Source organism: Vicugna pacos, chromosome 21 (assembly GCF_048564905.1).
Source record: "Vicugna pacos chromosome 21, VicPac4, whole genome shotgun sequence".
In the NCBI taxonomy this organism is placed as follows: Eukaryota; Metazoa; Chordata; class Mammalia; order Artiodactyla; family Camelidae; genus Vicugna; species Vicugna pacos.
Window position 1 is genome coordinate 16,788,004 of NC_133007.1, and position 12,484 is coordinate 16,800,487.

Genomic DNA, 12,484 nt, shown 5'->3' on the forward strand with positions numbered 1-12,484 from the left:
GAAGGGTTTTTTTTGTTGTTGGTTTATTTGTTTGATTTGAGGTTCTCTAAGCGCCATGATTGGTACCAATCACGAGATCTGTGCTGAGCTGCAAACCCCAAAGCTGCAACCGGAGCCCCCAGTGAAGTTAATTAAGTTTGAGTCTTGGGCTGGTTGATGTCAGAATAAATCTAATGTGTTGTCAGCAGGCTAAACTAGAAGTGCAGAGATCCAAAGAGGAATTTCTATGCAGTAAATATCACTTAAATTCCACTCAAAGTTGGAGCTGGTGTCAAAGTCCAAAAAAGCAATATTCCCTGGCAACTGCTGTCAGGAGTGTGTTTGTGCCTGGCTATGTATCATCTGAACACTCAAATTAGCAGAGAAGAAGGATAGTGAGTTAATATCACCCAGCTGACTGCTCACAGAACTGCTTTAACTGTAGCCAGAGAAATATGGAGAGAACACGACCAGTCATCAATGACCTCCAAAGGACTAGATGCTCAGAATTTTCTGGCAGGCTGGGCTAGATAAATAATTCCTGCTGTGAAAAATAAATTCCCTGAAATATTTCAGGGAAACCAATGCTACCGCTTCCTGGCTACTCAGCTAGAACGAGATGGAGAAAGGCTACAGATGAAGAGGAAAGGAAGGTGGGGAAATCTACCTACTGGTAGATTTCTACCTCATTGCTCTCTGGTTTATGAGGGGCTGGTGAGCCCAGTGATGTTGGCATGGTGAGTGGGAATGGGAGTTCTTCCAAGAACTCTGTATGTGAGGCTTGTGAACATATTCTCTCTCTGGACAGGTCTTTGGAAGGGAAGGAAGGAGACTGGGAAGGATGGAAGGAAGGAAGGAAAGAAGGAAGGAAGTAAGGAAGGAAAGGGATATATGGAAAGGGAGATTGAAGATGGGAGACAGGAGAGAAAAGAGGAAGGCAAGAGACAGTGATATCAACTAAAAAATGAAATAAACAAAAGAGAGGAAAAATGGAAGAGAAGGATAGAGAGAGGAAAAAGAGAGAGGGATTAATACTATGTAGCTCTAAATTATTAGGGATCTTCTTTTAAAAAAAAAGAACATACACTGCAGATAAATATTGCAATCTTGGAACTTTTTCAGTAACTGTATTTCTTATTCTTTCTCTTGCTTTTTTTTTTTTACATTAATTTAGAATGTTTGCTTTTAAGACAGAGACAATTGAAGTTTCAGGTTAGCGCTGTCACCCTCCATTTCCAGGTGTTTTAGAGCTAGAAAAACTACAGGCACAATTCTTCCCTTTCGTTTCCATCTTCCTTCACTGTCCTGGCTTCCAGTTTGCCCAGCTTTCTGCTTTCAGAAAATGAAAGAGCTGGGGGTGGGTACTGAGAAAATTAGCTTTGGGGAGTTCAAGGTATTTGGGTCCCTAACTGCTTCTGAAGCCCAAGCCTGAAGCCCACACCCTTGCCCAAAGCAGGAGGCAGCCCGTCTGGAGCCTGAGAGTGCCTTCTCCCACGGACTCTTTCTGAGTCATTCTTGGGGAAAGCCCATCCCGAGAGAGATTCAGCTCTGGAACTAAATTCCTCTTCCCCTAAAGAAAAACAGGGGTGTTTAGGAACCCCCAAGCCCCACGCAGCAAGGAGGCAGCCTCTGTATCTGGAGCTAAGTGTTTGTAAAAAGCCAGCTCCAAGCACAGGCTGGGGAAAGAAATCAGCTGCCTTCTACACAGCACAGATAGGGGATGCCAAAAAACTGCAGCTCCATCCTGTGTACTTGCAATCCTGGGGTGATTTTGTTCAAGGAGACCAGCATCTGCTTGGGGACAAGGGGGATTATAACCTTATTATTTACATTTATAAATTAAGCTTCTCAAAAGAAGGGAACTTGAAAATATTTTTATTATTGCCCAGTGTAAAGACAATTGCTACCGGCTCCAAACAGCACATTCTGGGAGAAAGTCAATGCAGCACAAAACACATGACATGGTCGACTACAGGGGTTTCTTTTTGAGGCAGTTATAAAAGGTGTATGTCTTATTAGCCCCCAGGATTTCTGGGGGTGTTTTGTTATCTCATGGAATGAGGCCACCTCCAGGGCTATGTGCTTCTTAAGTCAGGAAACAAAACATTAAACACAGACCAACCAACCAGCATTTTCTCCTTCACCATTTCTCTAACCATCCTCCTTTAAGTCTGTAGGACATAATATCCCCAGAAAGAGAAACTTCTTTAGTGGAAATGAATCACTGGTTTTAATTAAGGCAATAGAGTGACATTCTCCTTAATTTAATAATTTTAGGAAATAAATTTATGGAGAGTCAGATCAAATTCCAACCACTCATTTCAATGGGGTCTGCTTTTATTTAAGTTTAAAAGTCTGATGTTGTTCCAAAAAATAAGGACTCTTTGAACTTGATGTGCAACTAATAAATTAGCACAATTTCAAGTTCCCACTAAACTGGAGGCTGAAATGCAGGATTAAGAGAAAAAAAGATTTAAGCTACAAACCTAGATTCTAAATACCCCAGCAGATTATCTCCACGAAACTGACTTTGATTTTTTTGTGAGTAAGTGTATGGATGTTCCCCTCCCTTTCCCTCTTCTCCTTTAAAATAAAAAATAAATGATGACTTTTTCAGGTCTTTGCTTCCAGATATGAAGGGCTTTGGCCATTTGAAGTCAGATGGGAGGCAGGAATGAGCACTACTAATTGGGTGCGTCCCGGCGTGCTAATACAAAGATAGCCAGTGTGACTGCGGGTTTCTGAGTTTGCCGTCTGTACCTGGCCTGTCTGGGGATTAAGAAAGGCTTGCTAGCCCCGGGTCATAAGTTACATTGCAGACTTGATTGCAATTCCCTGGATGATTCCTACACCAGAGCGGACAGTGTGACCTCTATGCTAACCAGCCCAGGGTGGCTCAAACTCAGCGGTCACACAGAAAAACCACACACAGAAGCTAGGAAGGATTGCCAAGATGGCCGGGTGACTACCTATCCTCCAGAGAGAGCTGGATCAAGCCAAAGGAGCATCCTCAAATCCTTCGGGACAGGGCTGCCAGGCAACATGTCATCCAAGTCTCTCTGAGGTGGGGCAGGGGATGGGTGACAGAGAAATAAAAGGGTGATAGGCAAGGATCGGGAGTGGGGGCGGGGGGTGCAGGGAGGAGTCCACTGAGAGAATAACCAGAGGAAAGAGGTGTATCAGGCTGGAGACGGAATGACGCAGGAGAGGGAAAGCAGGAGGAGGGCTGGAAGGGCTTCAGCCCGGCAAGCAGGGAGGGCAGACATTTCCAGGGGTGAGTGATTCGGTCTGGCTGTCTTCTACTTGCTGGTCACACGCTTCTGATGGAGAGAACCTAGGCTGTGAAGTGGCCCAGGTGCCTCTTCTCTGGAACGGGGTCTGGCGTGGGGGTTCCCCTCTGAAAAGCCCATCAAATCTCTTCCAGCGGGGGCTTGACCCCGGCCTAAAGGAGTATTTCACCTCCTTTCTTGGTTTAGACGCTTCTGAGAGGCAGGGCGTGCTCCCTCCCATGGGCTCCTGTGTGTGTAGGGCACTCATCTACCCACACAGACACTCCCAGGTCCTGATCTCGGATGCACCGTCTGTGTGTTTGGATACACCGTTCTATCCAGCATTCCCACCCATCGCTAAAGTTTTGTTCTCTAAGCCACACTGATCTGGCTGCATGGCCAGACTCAGTGCCTGGCACACTGACAGGCCTCTCCTGTGAACTGTATTTTGGGAGGGGTACCATGAACAGTGGCCCATGACCCCAGAGCAACCCCAAGCCCCAGCCTGGTCCTTGTCCTGGGATGTGAAAGAGGGGCATCAAGCCCCAAGTAGGACGAGGAGACAGATGTGCCCCCATCTGCCTCCTGGGCTTGAAGAGAGCCAGGCCGGGAGAGGACCTGGGCTCGGCACTGACCAGCCTGTGACGGCAGCCAGGTCCCGTGTACCACGCTAAATGCCCCGCTTCCTTTCTGCGGGCTTACTCTGTGGATTGGTTGGAACCAACCTTTAACTCCAGCATCCCATCAGCTACCTCGCTCCTGTTGGTGTGTGTGTGTGAAGAAAGCAGAGTAATTTAGACATTCATCATCTTAAAGGCAACTGAGGAGTGGGCGCACAGCAATGGGGAGGAGGTTAATACAAAACGTCAAAACTGTATTTTACTACTTTTCTCCTCTTTCAAAATTTTACATTCTTATATAATATATTGTAGAACTTGGAAAATAGGGAAAGGCATAAAAAAGATTGAAATCTCATAATTTTGCAAACCAGAGATGAAACCACTGTTAACATTTTGCTGTATTTTCTTTCGTTTGCTTTTCTTAAGTGCTATCTGCATCTCTGTCTATGTGCATAAATCTAGATTTAGAATCAAATAGATTTTGCTTTTTTTTTTAATAATGGGGGTACTGAGGATAGAACCCAGGACCTCCTGCATACTAGTGTGCGCTCTACCACTGAACTGCTATCCTCTCCACTAGAATCAAATTGGATGACCCGAGGGTGCTGCAGGTGTCCCACACAGGCTCTGGTAGCAGAACTCACTGATCCCTGGGGGTTCTGGTGAGATGTCCTGCGGACCCAAAATGTGGGGTAACTGAGAGAGCAAGAGAGAAAGTGACATGCTCAGGCTCCCCATACCGCCCCTCCCCCGCCGCCACCCACACCCTCACCTGAGAAGGGGGAGAGCCGAGGTGGGTTTGGAAGCCGCAGGGTGAACTCCCTCCCATGGGAGAGAGGTAGCAGCCCAGCAGGCTGGCTCTCAGCCAAACGGTCGCCCACATCCCCAGCACGTCCCCAGCGCGTCCCCAGCACGTCCCCAGCACGTCCCCAGCGCGGCAGCTGCAGGGGCGGCAGGCTTTGTGGGGCCTTTGATCCATGTGAACGAAGTACGTCACAGGCGAGTGCTCGCGGGGCGTGGGCTGGGCACACCGAGGGTTGCCAAACTGACAAACACACCCCTCCAGGAAAGCCTTCCAGCCCTGGCTGTGCTTCGATCCAGCCAGCAGCCCCCTCTTCTCACAGACCACGAGCATCGGAGGCTTGGGGATGCAAGGGCGCCCTCCCAGCCCCTCATCCCGGGTATTCCCGGCTCAGACCTGGCACCGACTCACAAGAGCTCAGAAATAACCCCTCCCCACTCCCAGCACTAGTCAGCAGCACCGTGATGTGAGAAGCCAGGCCTTCCTTGCACCTTGCTGCTCACGGGAGCAGATTTTTGTTAGGCTCACTTACATTGCTTTTAGACATCTGAGACATAAAGCTCTTAATCTTGTTCCTTCTTGTTAAACTTTTGGGGATTATGGAGACAGAGTTGTAAACACAGGAATGAGGGAGGCAGCTCACTCTGGGCTCAGCTCCAGAGCAAGGGTCCGGGGTGAATCCCAGCAGACTTTATCATTTAGTCATGTCAGAGCCTTAGGACTGCCTGCTTCATGCTGGCACTGTCTAGGAATTGCAGAGTCAAAGAAGAAGAAAATAGATTCCAGACCTTGCGGAGTTTAATGTTTAACAGGGACAGGCCTGTCAGCAAAGAATTAGTGGAAATGTGTCAAAAACCACAGTGTCTGATGAGTCAGAAATATTACCATAAACTTATTTTTGAACAGAATGTTAGCTACATTTTTGAACAATATGCTCAAAGTGATTTTCTTCAACCTCCAGACAACTTACCAGGAAATTCTAAGTTTAAAGCAATGAGTCCAATTGTCCACGTGAAAAAAGTACAAGAAATACACTACAGCGTGTCCAAAAAGCTTGGAAACACAGAAAAAAGTACTGTATTTCTTGTACCTTATGAAAACAGGATTAACAATTGGATTCATTTATTTTTCTTCTTTAGATTAGACATGACAGTTTATTTTTGTATTTTGTTTTGATTTTGTTTGATTTCGTTTTGATTCAATAATACAGAGAAAATCCTGATTTTCCCACATACACACTTGCAAATATAACCGCTTTTTTCTTTTTCTTTTTGGATCCATTTCTTTAATTAAAAGGCCCTTAACCTGAACAGGTGTCTTGAAGGTTGAAGGAAAATGTATGGAATGTAGTTTTTGAAAATGTAACTAATATTCTGTTTAACAATAAATTTAACCCACGATTCCTCACTTTTCAGGCCCCCTGTTGAATAGCAACAGGAGCCCGTTGAAGGGAGATTAGTTCTGCCTGAAGGAAAGCATTCTTCCTAGAGTTGGTTATCATTTTATGCGCCTGGAAAGACAAGTGCAAGTTTTGTTAAGCTGAAGAATTTAATGGAGGATGAGCTGACCACAGTCTTACTGGATCCCAGGGGCCGGCCCTCCCAGAAGACTCATCCTTCCTGGGTGAACTCGTCCTGTTCTTTGCTCGGGTGTCGGTAGGATACTGAACTGGGTGGTGGTCCTGCCTGGCAGGGCCCCAGCCTGAGTCCAACACAGGGCGGGAGGCCTGCTCGAAGCCTGAGGCCCACCTGTAAGAAAACGCCCTGCCAGTCTTCCTCCCTCACTGGCTCAGGGGCTGAGACATCCCACCCTGCTTACTCATGCTCGTACCAGGGCCACGCAGGCAGGGACACCAGGGAACATGGAGGGCACTTTGGGAATCTGACAATTTGTAACACCTGCTTATTAAGAAATCTTCAGTAGTTTTCTTCCGATGACTAGCTGGAACACTGGATCACAGCTGGAAGGAACCATAGAGATTTTCATACGAAGCCCTTATTTGGGAGGCAAAGGAACCGGGGGTGAAGTAACTTGCCTAAGGTCACATACTTTGGGTGACTACCTTAGCCCAGGCTGCAATGAAAATGGTCTCTCAGGTCTCTTCCAACTCACAGGGGAAATGCAGGGGGCAAAATTCGTTTATTTTTACTCATTAACGGTCACCAATCAATCCATCAATCAGCCTCTTAATCATCCAAGCAATTATGTAATTACTGAGTTTGGGGGATGCCTACCAATGGGTTTCCTAAAGGGGTAGAATTAAAAGAACTAAAAGAGAAGCTCGCTCTTTGACCTTGAGCAACCTGCAATCTACTTGAGTAGGAGAGAACCCCTTGGACACAATGAGAGTAACAAAGTGCTCTTTGCACTAAAAAATAATGAATGCAGTGGAAGTTGGTGTAGGCAGGAGCTCTGGGTGAGGAGGAAGCCTTAGGAAGGGGACAGCTGAGAAAATCTTGGAAAGATTCACTAGAGAGACAGCAAAAGGCAGGAGAGTCATGGGCAACATTTGGGAAAACTCGAGAGTGACTGTTTATAGACAAGCCTGCGCTCACTCGTGCACTCACAGGCTCCCTGCTTCAGCACACAGCAGTTCTCATCTTCCAGGGTTGGTAGGTGATTTTGCTCCTTCTCCATACATCGGTGAAGGCTGTACAGGAGCAGGAAGACAGCTCATTTTGGCTGCAGAGTTCTTTTCTCCTTCACTGGTCATTCTGGTCTGTTTGGAGATTGAACTTAATTCTCTTTGGCCAACTAACCTGGCAATGGGAACTAAAGTGTGCTTCGGAGTGTCCGGGCCCCCCAGCCTGTCTTCCCCCTAGCTCTGATCGGACCACTCAAGAGTCCCCAAATTGCTCAGAGCCGCTGTGTCTCTGGTACCAGGAGCCAAAGCCACTGCTAAGACGGTGCCAACGCAGCGTGATACGCCCAGCCCAGCTCCTGGCGCTCCCCAGGCTGGCGGCTCCCATCAGCTGTTTAGAATCCCCCAAGACACAGGTGGGTGTGAGGGCTTCCTGGACAGGCCCCAGGACCCAGCAAGCTGGTCCTTAGCAGTTGACTGGATGTGAAAAAAAAGCAGAGCTAGAAGGGGAAAAAGAAATTCCAGGACTGCCCTCGTTAGTATATTTTAAACAAAGCAGAACTCCAGGCAGCCAGGTTAGGGCGGTCTGATGTTCCCGTGAAATCACACATGGACGTGATGAAATGTGGGGAATGAACACAAGGCGGACCTGCAGTGTCAGGCTCCCTCAGTTGTCTCTCTGACAAAAGCAACAAGTGTGGGTATAATGGTCCCTGTTGGGGTGCTCTGTGTCTATGACAGAGAGCCTTGGGGTCACCCTCTTTCAAGGAGCAGCCTGTCAGCAAGTGCACAGGTGAGGCTGGATTTAGTCATAGAATTTCCCAGACCCAACCAACCCAGAAGGCAGTGGTCCCCAAAGTGTAACACAAAAGAGAATATGGGGGAGCATGTTAGAAGGCAGATCCCTGGGCACTCCTTCAGAGACTCAAATTCAGCTGCTCTGGGGTGATTCTGACACAGGCCTCAGAACAAACTGGCAAGCACTGCTGTGGGCTTTGGCTCTGCTGTGGGCCAAGAGGAGTGAAGGAACCCCTCTTCACCCAGAAACCAGCTCAACTGACTTTTTCTGTTCTTCTAAGTCAAAATTCTCTTCATCCCATTTTTCGTAAATACCCTATCATGAGACCTGATTAGCTCAAGTCAGAGGAAACCAGGAGAAGCTGACAGGGCCTACCTCCTTGGCCATTCTCCTCCCCTACCCTGGCCCCTCACTCCTGGGCTAATGGGAGAGAATGCAGCCCCAACCCTGCACGCGCACTCCTGGAGCTGGGGATTCCTGGATCCGCAGAGCACTGCCCCATCAGGCGGGGAGGTAACATCCAGCGCTGGCTAATTGCTGGGCCTAAGAGCCAGGAAGGCCCCTGACACAATGCTCAGGGCTCCGAAATGAAAGTAGCTGTCGATTCTGAAAGCGGCAGGTTTGACGACATTTGGAGTCCCCCCTGTGTGAGAACAGAGAGACCCCTGTGCTTCCGCCTCTGAGAAGGGGAAGCAGTGCTGGGGAGATCGAGGCACTTCCAGGGAGAGGTTTATGTCTCCAGAGGGGATTTTTATCTCCTGAGCCTTGAAATCGGAAGGCAGCGGCTTGTCCTCAGGCTGTGTGACTATGGACACAGCCGCACATGTGTCAGGCAACCCAGGGCCAGGCTTTCTCCCAGTCACTGTCCTCTCCATCCCCAGGCAGGCCCAGAGCGTGGCTCCGTCCGTGCCTCTCAAGAGGACCCCTGGACAGTCCTCTCCGACGTCTGGGAGGCAGCCCCTCCGGCCCCAGCCCCCCGAGCCCAGCGCCCATCCAGCCACGCTCTAGCGCTCCCAGCCCCGGGCCGACTTCCCCGCAGAGGCTGGGGGCGGTGCGGTTCGGGGGAAGGGACCGCAAGTGGGGGCGGGCGCCTGAGCAGTTCAAGTTCAGATGGGAGATCTCGGGCGATAACCCAGGCCCGGGATGGCGGCGCTCAACAGGAAACCTCGAGCGAGGAGACAGCTGTGGGCCGAGGGGAGGAGCTGCTGCTCCCGGTAACCGCACCGAGAGGCCGCGGGGCGGCGCCGGGAGCCCACCCTGGCCGCCTGGGGAGCAAGAGCCTCAGGCCCTCAGCTGAGCCCAGGCCCCCTGTTCCTCATGGGGAGGGCTGTCCTTCATGAGTCTGGTGACTCGGATTGTGGTCCGGCACACGTCGGCTTTGGGTGTGGTTGGAGAGGCGAGCCCGCCCCCGGAGCGCACAGGGTGGGCGGTGACAGCCTGGGCAGGACCCGCCCCTATCAGACCCGGGTGGCCGGGGCCGAGGGTCAGTGTGAACATGGCCACCCCGGGGAGAAGCCCCGGAGAGCCAGCCACCGCCTCTTCCCCTCCCCTTTCCTTGAGGGACCCCCCCCTCCACGTGGTGGACAGTGAGCCTCTCAAGGCCCAGGCTTGCCTCTTGAAAAATCCCGGGGAGTCGTTGGCTCTATCCCGTGAGGTTATCTGTGTCTGACTTCAAATCAGCATAGCATTTCCTCCCCCCAGCCTCTGAGAAGCTGAAGCTCGGTGCAGTGGGAAGCTGCTCAGCCGGGCCTCATCCTGTTCCTTGTCCCCCACCCCGCCAGCCTGCCACAGTGTCTCAAGAGAAGCCCATCACGGGGCCTACAGACGTGGAGGAGGCACCGCCCCAGGTTCGGGGAGCCCCTCCTGGAGGGGATGTCAGTCAGGCAGATAGATACACAGCTTTCTGCTGTGGGTGCTGCAGGAGCCGGAAGGAGGTACCCTCAGTCGCCTGGGGCCAGCAGGACGGTTCTCTGAGGGCGGATGAGGGCTGCAGGTAGGGCCCAGACTTTGGCTCCCTTCTGCCCCATGGTCTCCCTTGGGTTCCCCGGGCAGCTCAGCTACCAACGCCCAGAAACCTGCTTGGCCTCTAGGGTGCGTTAACTCGCAGAAGTAGCGGCATGTTTGGAGCGCGGTCGGCTCAGAGCTGCTCTCACCTAGCAGGGTGGGTTCTCATATCAGGGATGGTAGCAAGGAGGGACTTGCATGTAAAAGCGTCTATTTTCTGCAGCATTAGATAATAGTAACAATAACACCAGTGCTATTCATCAGCAGTTCAAATGTTCATGCATAAATGTATTAAATTTTCCCCAAGTACCGTTAGGTGAAGTTTTCCGTGTATTTAAAATACTTCCAAATCCCAGCAGGTCATCACCAGAAATGTACTGAGCCACAGGGTCTTTCCTCAGTGGATGAGTCTCTGTCCCTCTACTTTCTCCCTGCCTAGAGCTGTGCCACACACCTTGCTTGTTTTAATGGTTCATGTCATTTGTTTTTGTTTGAGTTGTTTAATATTATAAACGAATTATACTATCGTAGAGTTTCAAAGAGCACAAAAATGTGCAAATTGGAAAATAAGTAAAATTTCCCCAACCTCCTCCTCCTTTACTCCTCACCAGAGTTAACCATGGAAAACATATTTTGTGGATATAGTTACCCATATAGATAGGTAGGTAGGTAGGTAGATAGATAGATAGATAGAAACATTTTTATTATGATGAACAATGTTGTACAACTATCATCACTATCTATTTCCAGAACTTTTTCTTTTTTTAACTGTCTGATAGTTTTTAAATTTTTAAAATTACAGACTTAAAGTAATAGTAATAGTAATTAATAATACACTACTTTTGGTGTGTAGTTTTATGAGTTTTAAAATTTGGATAGATTCATGTAACCAGGATCACAAATAGGATGCAGAGCAATCTCCCTCTGAAACTTCCTGATGTATTTTAGAGGTTTATATATTCAGGACTCAATCCTCTTTTGTATATGTGATTTCAATATGTTTTCTCCCAGTCAGTGGCTTCTTCCCCAAAAAAGGAATGATCTTAACAAATTATATACAGAACTTGTACACTGAAAAGCTTAAACCATGTTTACAGAAACTAAAGAGACCTAAATGGAGAGATTTACCATAATCATGAATGTTTCCAGAACTTTTTCATCATCCTAAATGGCAACTCCATCCATATACGTTTTTATGTGTATATAAGTATACATATGCAGCCTAATTGATATGCTTTTTCTTTTTTACACACAAATAATATACACACCATTCTAGAGCTTGCTTTTTTCATTTAATTATCTTGACAGTCTTTCCGTAGCAAAGCATGCAGAACTATCTGTTGTGCGTGTGTACGTTTTTTTTTTTGAACTACTATATATGAATATACCAAAATTTATTTATCGGTTCCTAGTTGGTGGACATTTATGTTGTTTTTCTTCTTTTTTTGCTCCTGCAGATAATGACGCAATAAACATCTTTGTGCATACATCTCTGCCCACTGTGAGGGTTCAACTGCAGAATAAATTAAAGTCTCAGAGAAATGGCAAAATCCCGCCTGGAATTTTTACGTGAGAGGTTTGCTCTCGAGTGGATTTCTTTTAAATGGTGCTGATGTTCGAGAGCATAATGCGAGGGCTGTGTGCTGTGTGAGAAAGAACAAAGGCCTGCCGAGACCCGGCCTCTCACCCAGGCTCTGCTACACATGCGCCTCGGGACTTCAGGAAGGTCATTTCACCTCCCTGACCTTCAGTCTCTTTATCTGCAAAGTGGAGCAAATAAGATCTGCCCAGCTTACTTCACTCCCCTCTTGTGAGAATCGAATGAAATCAAGAATATAAAAGGGTTTTGTAAACTGAAAGTATAGAGCAAATGTTTCTTTATGACCATGATTGTTACAGAGTCAACCCCTGGAGTCACAGGAAAGCCATGGGTCCAAGTTGGCAGCAAGAGGAATGAAAGAGTCCCTCTTTCTTTCTCTTGATATAAAGATACTGATACAGACATTGACATAGATGTAGATACAGATTGTATATACACTTACATGAATATATGTATATATACACACACGCATACATGTATACACACGTATGTGTATAGATATAGATATAGCTAGCACTCTCTCCCTGTATATCTATCTATACTTTATTCCGTGCCTGGCACAGAGCAAGTGCTATCCACTGAAAAGAGAGACTTGTCCTCTGGCCTTGAGGGGCTGCTGGGAAGGTGGAATAAGTGGAAGGAACTGAAAGGGGAATTCTGCTGGCCGGGGGAGGTCACTTGCCTGTCACTGTCTTACTCCCAGAGCATCAGCAAAGGCGTCGCCTCCCTCCAGTCTCCTCAGCACCGTGTGCCTCTCTCTCGATGGGAAGATCTGTTTACTTGCTCACCTCCCTGCTCAAGTGCAGGCTAGCCCTGTGTCTTGACTTGAT

General features: G+C 48.2%; 1 protein-coding gene across 3 annotated transcripts in view; it reads left to right on the top strand.

The window, feature by feature from the left end:
- The window catches only part of CD247 (CD247 molecule), a 79,840-nt gene that overhangs the window by 49,084 nt on the left and 18,272 nt on the right, over positions 1-12,484 (top strand). The window contains exon 1 of one of the 3 annotated variants that reach the window (XM_072946198.1): positions 9,986-10,043. The exons of the other annotated variants lie outside the window; for them this stretch is intronic. Within the exon in view, the coding sequence (XP_072802299.1) occupies positions 10,031-10,043 (13 nt within the window). The 5' untranslated portion in view covers positions 9,986-10,030. Of the gene's footprint in view, positions 1-9,985; positions 10,044-12,484 lie in introns of those variants that run through there. 3 annotated transcript variants of the gene reach the window in all.